The 23499-nt window shown below is 41.9% G+C and overlaps 1 protein-coding gene across 5 annotated transcripts in view; it reads right to left on the bottom strand.

The window, feature by feature from the left end:
- The window catches only part of EPS15 (epidermal growth factor receptor pathway substrate 15), a 67401-nt gene that overhangs the window by 5850 nt on the left and 38052 nt on the right, over positions 1 to 23499 (bottom strand). For 2 of the 5 annotated variants that reach the window (XM_056845475.1, XM_056845481.1), the window contains exons 13-21: positions 16065 to 16137; positions 12641 to 12802; positions 11581 to 11778; positions 10074 to 10268; positions 9262 to 9336; positions 8997 to 9084; positions 4921 to 4956; positions 3444 to 3574; positions 2648 to 2717 (exon numbers count right to left, since the gene is read on the bottom strand). In XM_056845475.1, the coding sequence (XP_056701453.1) occupies positions 2648 to 2717; positions 3444 to 3574; positions 4921 to 4956; positions 8997 to 9084; positions 9262 to 9336; positions 10074 to 10268; positions 11581 to 11778; positions 12641 to 12802; positions 16065 to 16137 (1028 nt within the window). The remainder of the gene's footprint in view (positions 1 to 2647; positions 2718 to 3443; positions 3575 to 4920; positions 4957 to 8996; positions 9085 to 9261; positions 9337 to 10073; positions 10269 to 11580; positions 11779 to 12640; positions 12803 to 16064; positions 16138 to 23499) is intronic. The other 3 variants (XM_056845478.1, XM_056845479.1, XM_056845480.1) reach the window with 3 other exon arrangements.

Genomic DNA, 23499 nt, shown 5'->3' with positions numbered 1-23499 from the left:
GCACCTTGCCACGCACCCCCCCCTCTCAGCTGAGCTGCGGGGCAGCTCAGCTGTTTGTCGGGGGCCCGCCTATCTTCAGTTTGGACCGGGAGGCTGTGGCCGAGCACCTTGCCATGCCCCCCCTCTGGGGCCCCGCCCGTCTAAAAAAGCATTTAGAAAATTCTACAACATTTGCAGACAATCCTACAAGCCATCAGGAAATCTACAAGGAATTTTCTAGCATTGTAGCAGCTGCAAAGGTGAATTTTAGTAACAGATTTTTAGAGTTCCGTAAGACGGAGACAACCCTGTGTTTTCCTACTTCTCCAGATAAAGCCAAATTTTAAGAACTTGATCTTTCCTGCCTACACTGGTTAGATTTAGAAAATCTGGAAATGGAGCTAATAGAATTTCAAGAAAGCTCTATCTGGAAAAATAAATTCAAGACCTGCGTGAAACACTTGAGAAGATAGAAGGGATGCCAAAGGACAGCACAGTTAGTTCTGAAAATGAAATCCTTAAAGTGTGGAATTCTCTGCCAAATAATTTTAAGTCAATGAAAGCACTTGGGATTGCTTTCCTTACTTTGTTTGGATCATCTTATGCTTGTGAGCAGCTGTTTTCAGCTTTGAATTATATCAAATCTGACACCAGAAACAGGCTAACAGATGACCTGAGTGCTGCATGTGTTGCTCTCAAACTTACAAAGTATGAGTCAAGGGTAGACAAATTATCAGCATGCACATAACAGCAAAAATCACATTAATTGTTCAAAAAATTTGACGATGTCCTCAAAGATGTCCCAAAAATGGTAAATTACATCATGGCTCGTGCTCTGAATTGTCAACAGTTTCAAGCACTTCTTGAGGAGGTTCAGGCACAGCATAATTGTTTACTTATGTACAATAATGTCCGGTGGCTGAGCAGAGGACGAGTCCTGGAGAGATGCATGCCATATGCAAACTTTTACCTTTCAATAAAAAGTTGTTTGTATCATTGAAAGCTCTGTTACTGTGTTTTTCTTTTAATGCAAAATATGTGAATGTATGAGTTGTTTTTTCTAAACTAAAACCTCAGTATTCAGGTTAAATTGCCGTATTGGCACTTGGCGATAAATAAGTGGGTTTTGGGTTGCAGTTTGGGCACTCGGTCTCTAAAAGGTTCGCCATCACTGGACTAGATAGACGTGCTTGTGCTTGGGAATTGCTGACCCACTGAAATATGTATCGCAAGAACAATGAATAGTGAAGCATTGTACGATCGGAAAAGTATCTTAATTGTAAAACGTAATTGCTTGCAAGTTATAACTCATACTGCTTGCCCTTGGGTGGGGGGTGTCATTCTCCCGACTCTATTGGGTTTGGCGTTTGTTCACCCGGTTCTATTGCTTTGGCCAAAATAAAGAGCTGTAGTTTATCCAACCTCCTCTCAATTGGACTCATTGGACTCTATAGACCATTTCGGGTCACAACTGAACTCCCTCTCAAATGAGACCAGGGCCCTGCAGGACTTAACACAGCTCCACAGGGCCTGTAAGACCAAATTATTCCGTCATGGCAACAACAGGTTCCATTACAACTGGCCTCCCTCCCCTCCCTTCTGCTTTCATCTGATTTCTGTGGGGGGGGGGGAATGATTGCCCCCATGGCTGGTTCTTGGCTCTGTGTGCAGATAGTTGAGCACCATTGTTTCAATTATTTTAATTTTTTAGATTTGAATTAGTAATTTTAACAAGGAAATGATTCTTTTGTATTTATTGTATGTGTGATTTTATCTGATGTAAGCCACTCTGAGCCCAGCCTTGGCGGGGGTTAGAGGACGGGCTACAAATCCAATGAATAAATAAATAAATGAATAAATAAAACATTGTCTCAGCCTAACCTACCTTCCAATGTTGTAAGGTGTTTTGGGTTCACATTGGGGAGATAAGTGGGGTATAAATAAATGTACAAATGCAAATACACATCTCTAGGTTGCAAAACTAAACATTACTATACTCTTAATACACAAATATTTCACACTTCTTCAAAGTACCTGTGGCAGAGACAAAACAAAGTCCTATCTAATTACCCATAAACACAAGATTTCTATGGTTCAGTCCAGATGTAATTCTGCTTATCCTTTAACCAATGTTAAAGGAACTGAGACAGATACAGGATCACATGCTTACTCCCCTGACTTCCTTCAGTTGCATGAATTCTTCCACTCTTTACTCACCAAGTCTGCAGTGATATTAGCTATAGTTAGCTTATAACTGAGATTTGAAATCAGGGTTTGATGCTGGCTTCAAATCACGGGTTAGAAGCAAGCCTGATTATGTATGAACCATGGTTAACATTCGCACAAACACAAGGACTATCTAGAATTCAGGCTGGCAGAAGATGGTCAGGAAATTCATGAATGAGGCAGGGCAGAGTGTGAGTTCCTGTGAACCACTTCCAATCCTTTAACCATCACAGGTAGTTACATGACAGGCAGCCTCACAACTGTGCCAGCTCTAACAAAATGTTCAGAGTGCATTTGGAAGCAAGGTCATTGCATAAGTTGAATACCAATCATAACATATTACTCACGCATCAGTAGATGACCAACATTAATGGACTGAACTTGTTAAGTATTTTTACAAACTTGAACAGATGTGCACCTATATAAACAGTGAGTTCTTTACCTGGATCGCTTGGGACAATCATAGTAGTTCCACCAGGAGCAAATGGATCATTGTGTGCCAGTGTTTCTATCTAAAATAAGCAAAATAATAAAACTAAGGGAAGGTTCTGTAAACTATAAGAATTCTTAACACTATTAAAGAACCTAATATTGAATTCAGCAGTAATACTTTCTTAATTTCTGTAAGGTCCTTAATCACTTACCATATGCCGAAGAACATAGACGTGGTTGGTTTGGCTCCCAATTACACAAATCTGACAACTTCTTTTAATGCACAGAAAGTTGTTTCAAAAGAAACTGAACACCTTTTAATGTGAAACCTGAATAAGCAACCTCTTTACGGCCGTCATTTTTAAATTTGTGTAGCCAAAACAGCTTTGGTTTGTTAAATGTAGCCAACACATAGTACCTAACTTTCAGGGTTCTAAGATATTAAAACCTCAGAGAATTTCTGGCTAAGCAAAGCCATATTGTAGCAGCGCCCACTAGGCTGTGCCAAAATTCCAAAGCTACCCAGATGCTTAGAAAGGTGGGGGATCCCTGGTCTAGCATTCCTAACTATAAAAGATCAAGGAGACCAGTACAATAGCATCCCGCTTGACCTCAAGGACTCGTACAAGAATGACAATGCAGCTGCAACAGAGATCAGTGACCAAATGCTTATTGCCTTTAATAGACATATGTCTGAAGATGCAAGAAGACTACCCGAGATCACTAGAGTAATTTTAAGGAGCATTTCATATGAAAGCTTCTCATATACAAACTGAAAACGAGACATTCCCTTCTCTCAGACTTACTGTGGAACTACTGCTGTTGCTGGTTGCGCTGAAAGGGTCGATGCTTCCAAAAGGATCTGTGGATGACTGCTTGAAAAAGCAGTCTGCAGCAAAAGGATCTGAACCTTTGAAAGGATCACCACCGAAAGGATCTTTAGAGAAAACAAAGCCAAGGCAGAATTATTGAAGGCATGTCCTGAACATCTTACCAGCAGAAGATATAAAACAGTTTCTATTTTAATTATTATAATATTTCAATGGACAACATATTCATTTCTATCACTTTCAAGTTCAATGTTGCAGAAGCCTCCAGTGCACTACTATCTCCTGAAAAGTTTCCCCCCATTTAAGGCATATCACTTATCTTGCCTTCTTAATGTAGTCCTGCAAATACATATGTTACGCGATGCCTCACAGCACCCATGCATGGGAACATTAATAACAGAGGCTGAGGCAACCAAGACACAACAACTTGTCTATGGCTGCCCACTGAGCTGGAATCTGAACTCAGACCAAAGCCCAGAACTCCTACCACCGAACCACACTTCCTATTATTGAACAACACATTTACTTTATTTCTCACATGCCACAATGAGAGAAAGGTGAGTCAAGGAGAAACACAACCAAAAGGGTAAACTCAACTTTTCTGGCCTTGATTCAGAACTGAGCTCAGCTCACCAAAGAATTTCCGTAGAATTCAGAAAACTGTTCAGTCTCCTGCCCTAGCCTCCCTCAACCCTAGTGTCATTCAGATCCCATCACACTTTCTATGATAGCATCAACACTACAAGAAACACAAAATCCCTCCCTTCAACCTACACTGTAATCTCCCAAACCCTTATGACCTAGCTGTGTGGGGACAGGAAGGGAAGTCTCTCACATCCTCTCCCTTACCTCTGGAATGCTGCTACAGCAGCTTCCCAGGCGCTAGTGAAAATATGGTTTTCCCAATGTACATCAACGTATCCAGTACACACAAAATTCTTCTCAACGGAAAATGCTTGTGGCTATATAGTGCTAAATCCTTAGACCCAATAGCCCTTCTGCTTCCTTTAAAAATGGGCAGACTAGGACAGCAAAAGAATGCCATCGGCACCTGCTAGGATCCGAGCATTTAGTGCTTTACAGCCACAAGCATTTTCTGTTGGAAAGAACTTTGTGTACACTAGACCCATGGACATCAGGCATACTGGGAAGACTACATTTCCTAAGTTCCCTGGGAAACCACAGATAGAACAAAAATTAGCTAGTTTTTAGTGTTCTAAGATAAGCTCGGCTTCTATAACAGTTTTCTCTCAGCAGAGATTCTCTGCACGCATTTTCTTTTTTGCCTCATGTAACAATGTTATTTTATGTCAATAGCTGTGGGTTGAAAACCTGCTAAGTTCAAGGCCAAGTGCCCGTGCTTCTATGCAAAACAAAATTGAACTCTCACTCCATCATTTGTAGTTCCTCATACACCACCACTTCTGGATGATTGAAAGAAGAAACTACTTACCAATCTTTCCAAATGGGTCATCTCTGAAAGGATCGCCTGTTTAAAAAGAGTGAAAGATCATATGTGATATTTGAGTGGCTCTGTATAGAACTGAACATGAGCAGGCTAGTCCAAAAACCTTCCAGAGCTTCTCTAGCATTTGAGGGGCAATCATCTTCCTCTCTACTAATGGCTGTCCTCCAGCTGAGGAAAGAAAGCCTATATTCTTCACTCAGCTTCTTCACTGGGCTCTTCTGGAAGTATATTATCCCATGTATATATTATCAGCCAAATTTATCAGACAAAGGATGGAGGTTGTGCACACAGAATGCCCAGTACAAGTAAGTGAAATCTTGAAGTTTTTTCCATTACTTTGTGCAGTCTCACAATTGGTGATGAAGAGGCTGATTTACAGAGGATGGGACTAGTTGCCTCATGAAGAGATTGGCTAAAGAATGTAATGATATACTACATCACTTCCTCTTGAGACTCCAGGTGATATGATTGTGCTGTGGAATAAAGGAAAATTTGCTCACTTACTGGACTGGAGTAGAGCAATCTAATTTCTAAGATAGAACCTCCCTTGGCTCACAGACAGGCTCCTTGACTTTTGACGGCAGCAAAGGGAGGGGTTTCCCCATCAACCCCTCGACTGCTCTGGAGCTTGCAGAAGCTCTTTTGAAAAAAACTATACACATAACTGATCCAATAGGATACAGATAAAAATTCTGCAACAGTTGAGAAAGAGGGGGACATCCCGCCAGATCTGAACAGCAACAGTCTAAGCCCAAGCTGCAACAATTTGAAGGCTGACCCTGTAGACGTCATCCCAAGTACTCACTGTAAAAGCTATTCTCTCAGAACCAGAACTGAGGAGAAGAGGGTGGGAGAACTGCCCCCACCCTGGAACCAAATGGAAATTCATGGTAAATGAGCAACTCTTCCCTTTCTCCAGTGGTTCACGTGGGGCAGACTAGCTTCTGGGATACAGAGGACCCTCCTTTCTATGCTATTCTTGCTGTGGTGTAGGAAGGGCTGGGATAAGAGGAGATTTCCTCTGACCTATGGATACAGAGCCCTGACCTGGATGGCCCAGGCTAGCCTGATCTTGTCAGATCTCAGAAGCTAAGCAGGGTCAGCCCTGGTTAGTGTTTGGATGGGAGACCACCAAGGAAGACCAGGGTTGCTGTGCAGAGGAAGGCACTGGCAAACCACCTCTGTTAGCCTCTTGCCATGAAAACCCCAAAAGGGGTTGCCATAGGTCGGCTGCGACTTGAAGGCACTTTACACACACACACACACGGATACAGAAATTTATTTTTAGGCCCATTCTGAGAGTTACCCTGTTTTTATAAATGAGAGATATAAAAGTATGTGTTAACTGAAAGAGCATTCACATCTGAAATTCTCCAAGCTGCTCTAATACCTATCAGAAAGGTCATGTTAAAGAGAGTCAACTCCCCAAAGGGACAGGTGGCCACAAGGTGAAATGGTGTTAAGACCTTAAGACAAAGTATGTAGATCCCCGCAGGGAAGCACCTTTAAGGAGATGTCTCACATGTGGGTGTTTCAAGACCTACCCCCTGCTTTACCCCAATGACTGCTGATATGGCTGCCACCTGACAATTTAGGGTGCTCCATCCTGGGATGATGGAAGGAACTTCCAAAGGTCTCCAACTTATATCCCAGGGGCTTTCAACCTTTTTGAGCCTGCGGGCATATTTTGGAATTCTGACACAGCATGGTGGGAACAGCAACAAAATGGCTGCCGCAGGAGGCGGAGCCAGACACAAAATGATTGCCACAGATTAACTTCAGTAACAGTGCTGATCCTTGAGCTGTAGTGGCAGCTTCTGCCAAAGCAACATTTTAAAAAATCTGAAGTGTCAATCAAATCTCCAATAGTCAGTCAGAAGCCTTGCTGGACAAAAGCCCTACCTGGCCCTGCCCACTTCCTAAAACACTTGGCAGGCACCAGAAATGTTGTCAACAGGCACCGTGGCACCCACGGGCACCACGTTGGAGATCCCTGTTCTAGCCTCTTGACCTAAGGATTTGCTGGAACACCAGCAAATGAAAGCTGCTATGTGTCATTGTACATCCGGTTGGTTGAGGCCTTATAAGATGCTAGAACACTGAAGTAGCTTCTCTCAAATAGCTTAATATCCTGACCTGGCACTGCTTATTCTCCAAGCTATCACTTGTAGAAGATTTGGGTGTGGACTTATCATTGGGCCTTAAGACAAAAGACCCCAGTTCTGAGGGTGATGCCACAGAGATTAAGAGGACCACCTGAGTAGGTCCTGGAACCAATGTCTCCATGGCCAGAATGGGGTGAGATCGACTAATATCTGAACAAACCCCATGGGAAGCTTTGTGGGAAGAAATGTATGTGTAAAAATCAGCATGTCTTGGCCAGAGCCTGAGAAAAGCAGCACAGCTGAGAAGGAGAAAAAGAGCTTAAAAGGAAGACCTGTCCAGGAAGATTCACTCGAGTTCGTCCTACTGGCTTTTAGATCAGTGATTTTTAAAAAAAAAAATTCAAGGAGGTAAATGAATTAAAATTAGCTGGAGTTTGTCTTTCTTTCTTATTTTTTTTTAAGAGTTTTATTGTTAGAAAGTGCAAAAAAACCCAGGAACACCAGAAATTAAGAATGAAAAAAACAACCACCACCAATACATAGACTACATACCGTATATACCCGTGTATAAGCCGACCCGCGTATAAGCTGTGGTGCCTAATTTCTCCCCAAAAATGGGGAAAAATTAGGCACCCGCGTATAAGCCGAGGGTCGGCTTATAACCCCTCCCCCCCCGCAGACTTACCTGACGGGCTCCCGGGAGCAAGCGTTGCGGCCCTGGTGGCGGCAGTGGTGCACCCGGCAGGGGCTGGGGCAGCCTCCCTGCAGTTGCAGGAGGCCGCCCCAGGCCCCAGGATGCGGCGGTGCGGCCGGGCGGGGGCCGGGGCAGCCTCTGCGCAGCCGCAGGAGGCCGCCCCAGGCCCCAGGAAGTGGCAGTGCAGCCGGGCGTGGGCCAGGGCAGCCTCTGCGCAGCCGCAGGAGGCCGCTCCCGGCCCCAGGAAGCGGCGGCGCGGCTGGGTGGGGGCCGGGCAGCCTCTGCGCAGTCGCAGGAGGCCGCCCCAGGCCCCAGGAAGCGGTGGCGCGGCCGGGCGGGGGCCGGGGCAGCCTCTGCGCAGCCGCAGGAGGCCGCTCCCGGCCCCAGGAAGCGGCGGCGCGGCCGGGCGGGGGCCGGGGCAGCCTCCGCGCAGCTGCAGGAGGCCGCTCCCGGCGGCAGGAAACGACGCGGGCCCAGCGGCGGCGGCAAGTTCCCTCCCCCCTCTACCGTATTGACCCGCGTATAAGCCGAGGCCGGCTTTTTCAGCCCTTTTTTTGGGCTGAAAAACTCGGCTTATACGCGAGTATATACGGTAGACCAAAAAACAAACGACAAAAATTACATAGACCAAGGAAAAAGACCATTCTTGAACTTCATTTGCAAACCCCAATGTGAGCATCAATACATTCCACTAATTCTCTGCTCATTAAGACATAAAATATTGGTTTACCTAATTAAATTACTTATATTATAGTCATAGGTTTTACCAAAATAAAGTAACAAATTACCCCACACCGTATTAAATTCTTCCCCCACCGTATATCCTTGAATTACTCTGGTATTAAAAGTAATTTTTTCCAAAATCATGAACATTTTTATTTTCTGTCGCCACCTGTCCAAATTAATATTTTCTGCCATTTTCCAATTCGCGGCGATTACCAATCTCGCTGCTATAATAAAAAAATTTACTAATGTTTTCTGTATACAATTCCCATTTTCGTTCAAAAATAGATTCAGGAAAACTATCTGCACTGAGGGTTTCTTTCTTGTTATTTACATGTGGTGGTTTATCACTTGTTTTGATATAAAGGGCCATGTGGCAGTATAACAATTTAATAAAATCAAGTTGACAGACAGACTGATTCCAGTGTTTGAGATACCCAGTTTATAAGACATATCTTACCACACATTATCTAAATGCAGGCCAGTTAGCAGTACCCACACATTCTTAGCAAACTACTACCCAGACAGAGATTACTTACTATCAAAGGGGTCAGACTCGAAGAAGTCTAAAGTGGATTCTGCAGTCTGTTCAGAGAGCTGATGAGATTCTTCATTAAATGGATCTTCCTAGGAGAGGGAAATAGATATTTTATATAGCGTTTCTATTCTATAACAATTGACAAATTCTCTGGAGTGCTGCACCTATTTTTACTCCTCCCTCAAAACAGAATTATAAAATGTTTTCAACTCAAGTAAAACTATTTAGATACTTTGCTGTGCTCTAATCTAAGTGAGCAAACTCACTTGTTCAGTAACAGCTGGTGGCAGGACCTCTTTTTCTTCTTCCGCTTCTACAGTTGTTTCTGGGCTATTCCTGACCTTTTGGGGGAGAAATTAAAATTTACACATGTAAATTTTCTAATATGATATAAAACATTCGAGAGAGAAAGATATAAGAGAACTGGTATGTGCTGAAGAATAACTGTGCCAAGAGAAGCAAAATTAATGAAAAGGGATTTTTGCTGGCTTTCATTTCCCGAAGTACGTGGGTTTTTTTCACTGAAGTGTGAAAAAAATGAGCCTGCTCTTGGGAGAGAGAAAAACAATCTTATGGATTTAGATATTTTCCTGGTTTTGTTATTTCTCCTGCTTAACCTTGAGAACATAAAGAAAAAACATGCTGGTCCCTGCCATCTTGAAGGTTAGATAATGAAAATATCTTTTAAAAAAAGAGAGAGAGAGACAAACTGGGCGCTTTCACACATGCTGAATAATGCACTTTCAATCCACTTTAACAATCGTTTGAAAGTGGATTTTGCCATTTCACAAAGTAAAATCCAGCTGCAAAGTATATTGGAAGTGGATTGAAAGTGGATTATTCAGCATGTGCAAAAGCGCGAAGATCCTAAAAAACGGAAAAATAGCTCTCCAAAAGCAATTAATCTTCAGGACAGTGTATTGTTAAAAATTTCTTTAAAATGGAACTAACTATGGAACGAACATGTGCCCCCAATAAAAATGTCATTTTCTTAGAACAGGCAAAAATCTTGAATTGAATGCATATGTGGATTTTGCACCTCTCTTGCATTCTCTCATGCTCACACACACAAACTCACAGGAGATTCGTGATTCAGTTGTTCAGTATCTGCTCTCTCTCTTTCAGCATTCTCATTCAAGTTTGCTGTTTCGCTGCTGCTGTTGCTGAGGCTACAATGATCTGCATTCCCATTAAGTAGTGTGTTGTGTGGCTGAGCCTCCCAATTAGACTGGCTGCTTTCTAATTCTTTGAGCTCATGCAGTTTGTCTTGCACCTGTATAGAGAAATCATATATATAGTTTTCAACAGCATAGAAGAGAATGTAAAAATAGAACATTATCTCACATATTTATGTTACATACCTATTTTCAGAATTTTCAGTTTCAGTTTCAAATACACAATGAAAAAGCGGTAATGATACAGATGACTATTTACTTCCCAAGTGTCTGCAAGAGGCATCTATCTGCTCCCCACCCCCACTCTATAAACTATGCCTTTCAATCTCTTTAACGCTGACCTTATCAGGATGACCTTTTATTCAAGATTAGCTCTGGTACTATAAAACCTGCCCACCGTATCAGTTTTTGGAAATACTTCATGGATGCAGAAACAGTTATCAGAAACATGAGTCTGTACTGCTTCAAAGCAAGTGCTGATGCTTACATATAAAACTCTAGGACCAGTGTACTTAAAAGGCCCAACTTCTGCCTGCCCAGTGAGATTATTGTCAGAGGTCCTTGCTGTGCACACACACACAGAAGCCAGGTGAGTAAACAAAGATGGTGCCTTCTCAGAAGTGGCACCTATATCATGGATATTCTGCCCTATGGAGGATCACCTAATGTAGCATCTACAGTCTTCTAGGCACCAAGTGAAGACATTTTCATTCTTCTAGATGCTTTAATCAACCAACTATTTTAAGTATGTCATGCCTAGTTTTCTGACTCTTCGGCTACTAGTTCATTTTAGTATGGTGCGTTTTATGCTTTGGCACCTTTTCTTTTTTAGACTCCTTTTTGGGTATTTTCTTTTTTTAGTCTGATCCACACATTTCACCACATGTGCATTGTGAAAATTTTCTGTAAGCTACTACACTGCAACATGCCTCCCCAGGCATACTCTAAATATGTAATGTGTGACGCAATCCTAAGAATTTTGAGAAAGCCTTCATTCCATACTTTGCATTATTTTCTCAATCAAGTTTCAATGCTACTGCATTCTTTTGCTTGAAACTGTGATGCAGATCTAGTGCCCTGTTTAGATCAGCTCAAGTTCTGAAAAGCATGGTTGGCTTCCACAAATTTCAGTCTTGGGAACACAATACAGTTCCAGGCATTTGAAGATTCTGAAGCTTGGCATGCCTAGAACATTCTGACGGTTTTAAACATAGGCCATTTAAAGACTATTTTGTGTTATTCGGCATTTGTTCCTGCCCAGATTAAAATGGAAATCTAATTACTCACACTGACAAAAACAGATTAGCTATTACCAATAATGTGTGCTAGTTATCAGTTGCAATTAAAGGGGAAAACAAATCTGTGTAAGAAGAAACATGCAAATGACAATGAAGAAAGAGTTGTTCTTACTGAGGCAATTTCTTGATGGGAGACCTGAAGATCTTGTTGAAGAGGTCTCAGTTCTAACTTCCCTGCCTCTACACATTTTTCTAGCTCTGCTGTTTCCTGCTGTAATTGGATAAGCTCCTCCTGAGCTTTATTTAACTCATCTTTGTATGTTGAAATTTTGGACTCCTGATCAGTTATTTCTGCCTTTAGAGATGCAATCTGTAAAGTAGAGCAAGCACTTGATGAAATGAATTACTAGAATGATATCAAGAGAGATATAAAAACTTTTTTCCTAAAGAATTTTTTTAATATAAAAGAAACTAACAACAGAACATGAGAAACATTTAGCTGTAGTATTCAACCTAATCCTAACTTAAGCCTGTCTTGGGGCCTAAAACAGGACATGGTGCAACAACAGCTGTTTATAGCCTACATCTTTTCCCTTCCAGGGCAACAAGCTCTGTGTTGGCTTAAATTGGTATGCTGGGGAATGGAAGTGATGCCTGCTGTGGCCCTTATTATAAAGAATATTTTTCTTCTGCCTGGAAGTTATGCTTTTCAATGTATATCAAGAAAATAAAACTATACTGCATAAAGACTGAGTCTCCTCTCAGATATTTTGTGAGCCTAACGATGAATATTTAAATAAAAAAACTGTTTGAACAGTGTTTAGCTGGTGCTGATGTACCGAACTTAGATGGGGTTTCTCTAGTAGATCAAGTTAAAAGTCTGTGGGTGTCCTTGGACCTGGCCCTTGTCAGTGGACAAGGAGGTTGGTGCTGTTGTTAGAAATGCCTTCTTTCAATTACTTTTGGTGTGACAGCATAGAAGCAAGCTAAGAACAGTTTCAAAATTACGGAAAAAGCTCTCTTCACCCCAGTCTACCCCCATTTTATAAGGTGTTTAGAACTGCAAACAAGTAGGGATAACTTTCATCTTATTTTTACACACAAAACCTAGAAATATTACATTTTTCCTATTCCAGCTATTCTCCTGCCCACATCAAATACGTGCTACTTTTGCTCCAAAGAGGCACTGGATCCAAATTGTTTGCAACCACGAATAAGCTGCCAAGACCTACCAAATCAGCCTCTTCAGCACATTTCTGTCTGATGGTGTTAAGCTGTTCTTCCAGTTTGGCTTTCTCCTGATCAAGACCATTAAGGATTTCCTCTGCTTCCTCCTTCTGGGCCAGGAGCATCTGCAAATTACTGCTCTCTCTTTTTACTTCATCCTGAAGATCCTGAGATATTAAAAAGTGAAAAAGCAAGCATTTTACGTGTTCCTTTTTAATGGAAAGGGCCACCAAAAGAAAAAGACAAGCAGTATGCTGTTTTGGTGACTGAAGCCTTTGAATACAAGAGGGGGAAAACAGAACAGTAAAAGTAAGGTAAACGTAATGAATATGAAAGAGGCACATGAGATTTGTAGGATATGCTTTGATGAATAAAAACAAATCAATTAGAATGTAGGATTATACTCAAAATATAACATGAAAAGAAAGCAGGACAAGTTGAAGGAAGAGAATTAAGCAAAGAAACAATCTGCAGATTTTCTGAATATGTCCCATTTCTTAATAACCAACATGATATTGGGCTTTCATGGGTAAAACCTCCAGATGGGCAGTATTCCATGCATCAAAGTTTAGACATCTGCTTTGGGTGTAGGAACCATTCACTATGTTTGGGCCCACCTTACTCGTGTGTGTGTGTGTGTGTGTGTGTGTGTGTAAAGCACCGTCAAGTTGCAGCCGACTTATGGCGACCCCTTATGGGGTTTTCATGGCAAGAGACTAACAGAGGTGGTTTGCCAGTGCCTTTCTCTGTATAGCAACCCTGGACTTCCTTGGTTGTCTCCCATCCAAATACTAACCAGGGCTGACCCTGCTTAGCTTCTGAGATCTGACGAGATCAGGCTAGCCTGGGCCATCCAGGGCAGGGCACCTTACTCTTAGAGCTGTCTATATAGGCCCTGTATGCCAAAAAGGCCTACCAAAAGCTGCTGTGAATTACAATCATTAAGTGTTTATAAAAATCCAATCTGAATTCTGCCTTGGATGGAATGTACCAGTCTCTCTAGAAGTTTATTTTGGTTACGATGCAGGAACTCACACATCACATCCAGAGCTCCAAAAATCTCCAATAATTTAAGAAATGCTACAAACCAGGAGAACACTGTCTGTGCACAGAGCTTTCCTTGAGTCATAACAGATCAGAGTTCAGTGTATACATCAGATTTCAAGTAATGCCCCATATCATGCTGGAAATAATTTGATCCCTGATATGAGAACTCTGCGTGCATGCGCATGTGCCATCAAGTTGCAGCCGACATATGGTGACCCCGTAGGGTTTTCAAGGCAAAAGACATTTGAAAGTGGCGTTCTGAGAGAACTGTGACTGGTCTCCCATGGTCACCCAGCAGACTTCATGTGGAGGAGTGGGGAATCGAACCTGGTTCTCCAGATCAGAGTCTGCCTCTCTTAACCACTACACCATTCTGGCTCCTGATAGGAGAACTACAGGCTCAAAACCTCTCACGCCATTAACTGTCAGCAATGTAATGTTTAACTGACACTCCTGCAAGAATAAAACTGAGTATAGGCATAACAGAATGAAATAAGAAAATGAAATCCATCTAAACACCATAGAAAATAGAAAAAAAAAATCTTGCTGCAAGATACTCTGGAATTCATTAAAAAGAAATTCCATGCTCTCCCCCACATCAAACCATACAACTGGTGAAGTACAGTGACTGGAATTAAGTAATTAAAACGTTTAAAGTTTTAAAGGATTATCAGGAGCTAATCTGAAACCAGGGCAACAATTCAATATACATTGGCCATGACATTTGTTATGAACTAGAGGGAAGCAGTAGTTTTATCAATTAATTCTGCTAAATGGAAATAATTAGTCACTCAGTAGTTTCTAGTAAGCATTTATTTGCAGATCTGAAACCAGGTTTCTTTACCTAAATAACTAAGAAGCTGCTTAATTCCTCTATGAATGAGTCAATGTCCCCTTCTGACCCCTCACCCCCACATTTAATAGTCATAGCAGGTTTGCTTTACCACAACAATGATCTGGCCATTTTCAGATCACTGCATTTCTGCAGACCTTGCACTGATTTTACTAGAAGCCTTCGATGCCTTTTTGGTATCCTCTTGCTGAAAGCCTACCCTCACCTGTGTGATAGCTACAGAAAGCTACTTAGAAATCTTGGGCGCATTTATTTTCAGTGTTAGAGCGTAAAACATTCTTACAACTGGAGCCTAGCTAACGTTGTAATCCTCCAAATTTGTGCTCCAAGAAGCTTCATATTAACATCATTGCATAGGTAAGTGTAAAGCAACTAGCTGTTAAACAGACTTAAGAAAACAATCCCTTTCAACATCTAGATCAGATGACTGGGTCTGACGTACCACTGACGGCACCAGCCTCAATGCACATGAGCACTCTCCAGGAGAGTCATTTTCTACTAATACAAATTCAGTGCTATAAAGCTTAAGTACTAGTCACAAATACACACACAAAAACTTCCCCAACCAAAATGATTTCTGGGCTTGTACACTATGCATAAGTATTATAGGAAAAATCTTCCAAAGATCGACATTTTCATTGAACAGTAAGAAGCGCTCCATTTCAGGCCTACCAAAATGCTTTTATGTTTATTTTGCCATTAAAGAGCTGTGCTTCTCATCAATTTGTGAGAAGCACGGCTTCATCACCACTTTCCCTGCAAGACTGTTGACAAACAAAATGCAAGGACAACTTGGTATAAGACACTGCTTTGTTACATTGCATCGGGGAAAACGGACTGCTGCTCTAAAAAAAAAAAACAGGGGGGAAAAACACATCAATCTTCGACATTCCCAAATGGAATCCTTATTAGGCAGGTTTTTAAACTGAAAAATAAGCTGTTTGTGTTTGTTGTACATTTGTTTCAATATATTACAATACATTCCTACCATCAACTATGCATGGGTGTCACCGACCTCAGGAGCATTTATATCTAAAGAACTAGAAAGCAGCTTTTGCATCCTTAATGGACAGAAAGGTTGCTGCAAACCACTTGTTATGAAAAATTGAAACAAATACAGAAATAATTATCATGCACAGACATTAAATTATATCAAGTATAAGAAGTGCTGTTTATAGAAATTAAAACGCAACATTTCCCATTATGTAGCAAGCCTCTCCTAACATACCGCTTCAAATATTTAACATTACCTTCTCATCTATGTCTCAGTTTTGAAGGCAACACAATACCTTCGGAAGCATGTGCTTGATCATTTATTTACCAATGTACTTGTAAAGGGCACTTCAATCCTATCGAAAAATGCATGTGCGTACTGATGCGTACTGAAGACAGAAATGTGAAATTATGATTTGCAGGTGTTATGTTATTCATCAGCCCCCCCATTCATTAGGTAGCAAGACACAAATTTTGGTTTAAGCATTCATTTATTGTACTGCTCTAAGCACACCCAAGCTGAAAAATTCAGTTACCTGGATCTCACTTGTCCTCTGTTTGATGGCATCTTCTTTTTCCTTGAGGTCTTGTTCCACGTTATTCTTTTCCCTAGATGACCAGCAAACAATGCAAGAATATTTGAGAACATCAGCTACACCGGGTACATTTATCCAGCCGCCTAAGCCAGCCTCTCTTTTTAAATACATAATGAAACATTAAATTTATAGAAGACTTTCCCCCTTTTATTTATACAAAAATGTTCTACATAAGCCAAATATCAAAACAAAGAAGATCTCCACTCTCATAGACATTGGGATGTGGAAATAACAGCTTAAAGAGAAAGCAGGAGAAAAAAAATCAATGAAACACTGTCTTCAATGATCTCACTGTTGCTATGGAGCAATTGTCTGGTCAAAAGTGGGAGGGATTGCATCAGCTACCCTGAATTTAACCCTCTGGGAACCAGAACTATAGTTCTGGTAAAGTAAGATCTATACTCTTATGGAATTGGGCAAGTCTTGATCTACCACATTATTTTTGCAATACACAAATATTAGCAACCATTTCACATGTTGGTAAAAGCACACACATGAAAAGCATAAATAAATATTTTCCTTCTGCTGGAGTGTCTTTCATTTTCATTCTATTCATGAAATATGCTAGCAGAAGCTGTGAATCAGCCCTTCCATAGTCAGATTTCCTGTTAACCAGGGTATGTCAGCAGCTTAAAACTGTAGGGTTGGATCCAAGAGAGTGCTTCTGTGGATGAAAGGATTTCTCTCCCCAGAGCATGACTGTCTAATTTTCACACCCTCCCACTGCAGCCCAGATTTCCCTGAAATGCTATTCTAGGGTGGGGTGGGGTGTCACCCTAGGAGCTGCATTTTGGGCTGCAGTGGGAAAGGGTAAATTTAAAGTCATGCTCTACATATGGAAATATTTCCAACCACAGGAACACTTTGCTGGATCCTAGCCATAGTTTCAAATCCTAGTGAAGAGGGATCGCTAGTTCACATTAACCAGCAGTTAAGGTTAGTTAGCACTGATACTATTAACAGTCATTAATGCTGTAGGCAGGGAAAGTCACCCCAGAGAGAAAAGGAAGTGCACAACTCTGTTCATCTGCTTCCAAGCTCTGAACTACAGTTAAGAGATGAGGAATGTTACATCTATATCAGCCTCTTACGTACCAAAAAACCCCACAACCCATCAAACAGTCCTATTATAGCAGAGCTCATACAGCTAGAATAATGAAGCACATTTGGCTCTTAAAAAGGAATGATTAACAATCAACTTTTTTATATTTTATGCTGGCCTTTGCCAGTAATAAAGATGAATCTGAATCTAACAATTAACTTTTGTAAGATGTCTGTGTGCTGGTCTGGTAACACATCTTTACGGAAATATGCCATTTACTAACAAGCAAACTAGTGAGACAGAGATGGATATTAAGCACGTGGCCATCTTCACCAACAATATCTAACACCCCACTTTTAATTCCAATGCTTGAAACAACCTGTTCATGATACTTATGGGATTTCTTGTTTGCTTTTTAGTAAAAGTGCACTGAAGAACATGTAGTCTCAGGAAGTCTACACATTACTCCTCCCATCCTTAGGGCAACACACACTGAAACACTCATGTTGAAGAAAGCAATAATTCAAATAGTGCTCAGCATCTTGCTGTAAATGCCTACCCTGGAAGTAAACATAATTTATTTCAGTAAAATTTGCTTCCAAAAAGGCATGCTTAGGATAAAGATTGAAGCCAGGTTACCATTCTGCAAGCAAATCAATTTTGCCCTACGTTGTTTCCAAAAGAGGTGTCATTGTTTTTCACTGCATGGCTGTTGAATCCAAGTAAGTAGTATAACATATTGTCATTTTTGCAAACATCTTGAAAATAGTTACCAAAAATAGCCCCCCAAGTCCTCAAAAAATATTGCCTTCATAATCTCTTGTCTATATACATACTAGATAAAATGGTACCTGTTGGAAGTCTTGTTCTCAGCTCAATTTATAATGTTAAATCACGTATTTTAAAAGTACCATTAGTTTGATTTAGCATGCCATTTCATTGGAAATAATAAAAAGAAATGAATTGTCCAGCCCATTTAGTACATTATATCCAAAGGAATTTTACTGTTTAGTCCTGAAACATAAAATCTGCAATACTGAAATCTTCTATGCACTGTGCCCAGAGCATTTCTCACTAACCGTTCTGATGAAGAATGATGCTTTGACAACTGTAAGCAATCCCTTACTACTTGAAGCATTGCTGTGACAGTTCAATCACTGTACAACTCAGCAGCCTTAGTCAGTTATCTCAAGGAACGAGTAGTTAATCCGGGGGTGGGGGGAGTCAGCAAGTATTTGGAGGTTAGCCAAATATCTAGCAGCTTCAACTGTCCTATTTGTTCCTTAATTTTCCAGAGATGGAGTACTTCAGTCTCTTCCAAAGATGTTTGAAGCCGCTAATGAGAGGTTGAAAAATACTCCCAAATCCCTGGAGGCACTCACATGCGAAGAAAATATTCAAGCATCTAATTATTCCTGACAGCTAGTCCAGACCACCACTGGATCACTAAGTGATGACTTTTCCTTGCTGAGATAAGCAACACAAAAGAAAAATCTCATATGCTGATTTGCATCTGTTTCTATAGATTTCTCCTGATGAGTTCTTCCCAAGAGACTTAATCCATAAATAGCTCAAGAGTGCAAGACATGAATTGTGAGCACTTACAGCTGCCTAGGCAGAAGAAGAAACTGAAGTAATGAGTAGCAGAGGTCAGATGAAAGAATGCCCAAGTCAAAGGGAAATAATTCATCTGACACATCTCTGAAGTTAATAGGCTGCTTTGTGTTGCAACCCACTAGGTATGTTCATGGCTCCTGAACCCCTCCTCCCATAACCGATTTCATTACTTTAGTATTAAAAGCTCAAACTCACTCACAGGATATCAGGCTGATGCTCCCTGTTCCTATTTGGAAACCACTCCCACCACACAACGCTGTGGCAAGGTTGGTTCTCCTCCTCTCCTCCTGAGCTTGGGTACTCCCTCTCCTTTCCTCTGCAAAGCACAATTTGCAGTTACACATGTGGGGAAAATCCTGCAAAGCATAATTTCCCCAGTTTTCATATAAAAGCAAACTATGTTATGCCAAGAGGGAGGGAAGGAATCCAAGCACAAGAGAGAAAGGAATCAGAAGATGGAGAACCCACTGTATGCTCTTCAGCTCCAAACCATTGGTAGATTAAGAATGTTTAGGTCTGAACTTAATTTGTGTTTGATTGCTCAAACCTATTTACCCCTGGAGGTAAACAACAGAGTACCAAAAGAAGGCATTTCCCCAAAACAATCAAGTGAACTTCGCTTTCAAACAATTTAACTAAAAGTGCACACCATTCTTCTCTTAACCACCAAAATTTGCAAGTATTACAAAGTATATTTGAGATAAATCAAATTGTTGCTCGCCAAACAGAAAACACAAATTGTTTTCCAAACATTTTAGAACATCAGTTTTGAGTCCATTCAAATGACTTATCTGGAAAATAGGACGAATAATACAAGTTAAACAAAAATGCTAAACAACTTACGTTTTTACTCTACTTTACTAGAATATCGACCAATATAAATTTCTAATCTATTTGCATGAAAATCCAAATGTCATTACATTAATCTAATAAAATAGACAAATATACTGTAAAGAAAGGAAGAGATGGTGTTAGGCATCTCTTATAAGCCAGTGTGGTATAATGGTTACAGTGTTGAACTAGGATCTGGGAGAGGCCCAGGTTCGAATCCACACCCTGCCATGGAAGATCGCTGGGTCAGTCACACACTCACAGCTTAACCTATGAAGACAGAGACCCTGCCCTCATGCTGCTATCGTGACCGAGCAATCCTGGGTTAGGCCAGTAAACTCAAAACCATAGCTTTAAAAGCTTTACTGAAAGAAAACAGTCAAATGGACATAAAAATACAAGTTATATAGTCAGAGACAAAGTCAACGGTAAAATAAAGAATTCTAGCTAGCTACATACTTACAGTAGATGTTACATGATAAAAGCTGGATCTTAAAGCTATACGTCTTGTTCAGCTAAGCACTATTCAGAGCAACAAAGTGTCATGCTGACAAGCAAGGTTGAAGAAGGAATGGCTCCATCTCTGGCTACTCAAACTTAAGGAAAAGTGAACTGGGGTGATTTTTAACTCCCAAACATGATGGTTCCCGGGGAGAACTCTCTAGGTCAGTGATGGCGAACCTTTTAGAGACCGAGTGCCCAAACTGCAACCAAAAACCCACTTATTTATCGCCGAGTGCCAATGCGGCAATTTAACCTGAATACCACCCCCAGAGGGGGCCCAGAGGGAGAGGCTAGGGTTGCCAAGTTCCTCTTTGCCATGAGTGGGAGGTTTTTGCGCCTGAGGAGGGCGGGGTTTGGGGAAGGACTTCAGTGCCATAGAGTCCAATTGCCAAAGTGGCAATTTTTTCCAGGGGAACTGATCTCTATTGGTTGGAGATCACTTGTAATAGGAGGAGATCTCCAGCTAGTACCTGGAGATTGGCAACTAGTTCCTTAGTGTTTTCTCTCTACATATCAAGACAAATGGAAAGGTGTTTGGAGGATGGCTTGTGGGCACTTCAAAGGTGGAATAGGACTGCACGCCCCTCCGCCCGCACAGACCCAGAGGGCGCCGGAGAAGCCGCTGGAGGGAAAGAAGGAAGGAAGGAAAGAAGGGAAGGGAGAAGGAAAGGGAAGGGAGGGAGGGAGAGAAAGAAAGAAAGAAAAAGAGAGAGAAAGGGAGAAGGAAATGGAGCAAGGGAGAGAAAGAAAAGTAGGGAAAGAAAAGGACAGAGGGAGTCAGAAAAAGAAAGAGGCCATTTATGCATGGGAGGTTTTGCCTTGGATTTGCCACTCGGTGGGGCGTGGCGGCGGCGGCAGGCTAGTGAGAGGCGAGCAGGGTAGGGCAGAGGACGCCTCCTTCGCACCCACCGGCCAGCCACGCCCCTCCACCCGCACAGGCCCAGAGGGCGCCGGAGAAGCCGCCGGCCATGCCGAGTGTGGGCGCTCGGCTTCTGTTCCCTGCTCTCCCACCCACCTGGCCGGCCACGCACGCTCCAGTGGCGGCAATGGCGGTAGCTTCTGTGGGAGAGTCCGGGGGCCACCGCCAATGATGTCGGAGGTTCCCCACCCCTGGGCTACAGCCTCCCCCATCCGGGGCAGGGCAGAGCCGGAAAGGCCAGCGGCTTGGAGGAACCGCGCGTGCCGGCAGAGAAGGCTACGAGTGCCGGAAGTGGCACCCGTGCCATAGGTTCGCCAACACGGCTCTAGGTGCTTCAGACCGGATCAAACCAGAATAAGGTTCCCAGGGGAAATGAGTGATTTCACCCCCCCATCTCACACAGACGTTTTCAATAGCCCAATTAAGGATGGTGTGAGAAATGACCTTGGCTAGCTAGGCCTGATGATAGTGATATCTGCACCTGGTGTTATGAGAGAGGAACGGGCCTGTGTGTGAGTGTAAAGTTACTGAATGCTGCATTTAAGGGAAACAAAATGGATGACACAGAGGTAGCAAAGGTTTCAAAATGGTTCTTCTGTCTTGACACCTACCTCACAGGGTTGTTATGAGGATAAAATGGAGGAGAGAAAAAACAATGTAAGCTGATTTGGGTCCCCACTGGGGAGAAAGCCAGGGTATGTGTAGTATATAATAAATATAATATGTTTCTATGCAATTGGGTGGAATTAAGAAGTGACAATACTAATGGACTACTACTAACTCATTCTCTAGTCTTCCTTACTGGCTTACTTACTTTTCCAACTTAATCTTCAAACTATGGGTTGGATCCCATAATCTGCCAGCGAAAGGTGCAGCAGTCAGTGATCTTCCCAGCTTTTCCCTCCCCCAGCAGCCATTTCTCACCCTGGAGAAGTTTATTCCAGAAGTTGCGGGACCTGCGTGGAGTATCAGCCACATGGATTGGTAGACTATGGTGGGGAGGGGGAAGGGGCCTCTTTTGTGGTGAGAGCTATGTTGACAGATGAAAGAGGGAGCAATTTTGCTTCCTTTCCCTCTCCACTGCAGTTTCCTAACCACATGTGGGTTCTGCAACCCCAGGAATAATAATTACCAGAAGGATAGTTTCATCATTCTTCAGAGTAGTGTCACTCACCCCATTCTCTCTCTCTGTATGTCTTAGGTTAAGAGAATTTTTTATTCTGCAGTAATACCCCTTCGGTCCATACTCACAATCACAAATGCCCATTTTAGGATACTAGTCACCTGCCAGTATTTTTCTAAAATACATTTCAGTGCAATCTACCCTTGTAAAAATTATTTTGAACTTATAAAATGGGCATAAGCATGTGCAGACACATTTCTTTTCTGCCCTTCCTGCAGGAGTCAGTCCCTGACGCATGCGGAACACCAATAATGGAGATTATATGACTAGCATCAACAATATGTCTGGTTTTAAACTGTATATTGGAATTTTATAGTATATATTTTGTTTTAACTGATCGTTGTGAGCCACCCTGGGGGGTATAGAATGAAAATATACATAAATAAACAAACAAACAAGAAGCTATGTGGCCGTGCTACAGTCTGGAGGGGGAACCAGACTCCTGTGTCAAAGGAATTTCTTGCATCAACAGAAATACTTCTGGTGAAAGAGAAAGGGGACGGCAACTTCACCTGGTTACTCCTCCTCACTATAGCCTCCTTACTATAGCTCCTGTATGAGTCCTACAATTTCGACTATCAATTGATACTCAAAGGGACTGCTAGGGCGATAAGCAGTTTGAGAAAGAACCACATAGTGAGTATCATTAAGTGCATGCACCATAAGATCAATGCCTATGACTGTGAGCATTACACAGTTATACATTTTACTCATGCGATCTTGAACATATGCCACTAGTTTTTAATTGTATGATCCAACTCAGAGGATCAAAAGAGAATATTTTGTATTTCACTTTTGCATGCGAGGGGAATAATTAAAAAGTAGTTTTATGAATTGCATCCAAAAAAGCAACTCCTATTGAACAAAATCACTCCACAAATTCTAACAGCTCTCCCTCTTTTTTTATTGTAATTTTAGGGATGATTCCATGATCCTTCTTTCCCTAACAAAAATATACCACTTTCCAGGGTACTGAAAGCTTTTGCCGTGACTCATAGGCAGAATTTAATTCCTGCCCTAATATATCCACCTTTCCTTAATGTCCCTTCAATATTCTGCACATACCTACCTCTGCTTCATCTTCCCAGCCATGCTCTTCTCCACAGTAGTCATTGTGATCCAGGAAAGTTGATTCCCAGGGTCACAGAACCAGCATGGAATAACAGCCAGCATGGAGTAATGTGGGTCTGGAAGGGGTAAAATTGTTCCCTCCGCCCCCTCCCACCAGTAGAGCTCCACTCAAGCAGGAGGGAGTGATTTTGCCTCCTTTCCCCTCCCC

This window comes from Euleptes europaea, chromosome 2, assembly GCF_029931775.1.
Source record: "Euleptes europaea isolate rEulEur1 chromosome 2, rEulEur1.hap1, whole genome shotgun sequence".
NCBI lineage: Eukaryota > Metazoa > Chordata > Lepidosauria > Squamata > Sphaerodactylidae > Euleptes > Euleptes europaea.
The sequence above is the reverse complement of the archived record's forward strand: the minus strand, read 5'-3'. Positions and strand labels throughout refer to the sequence as shown.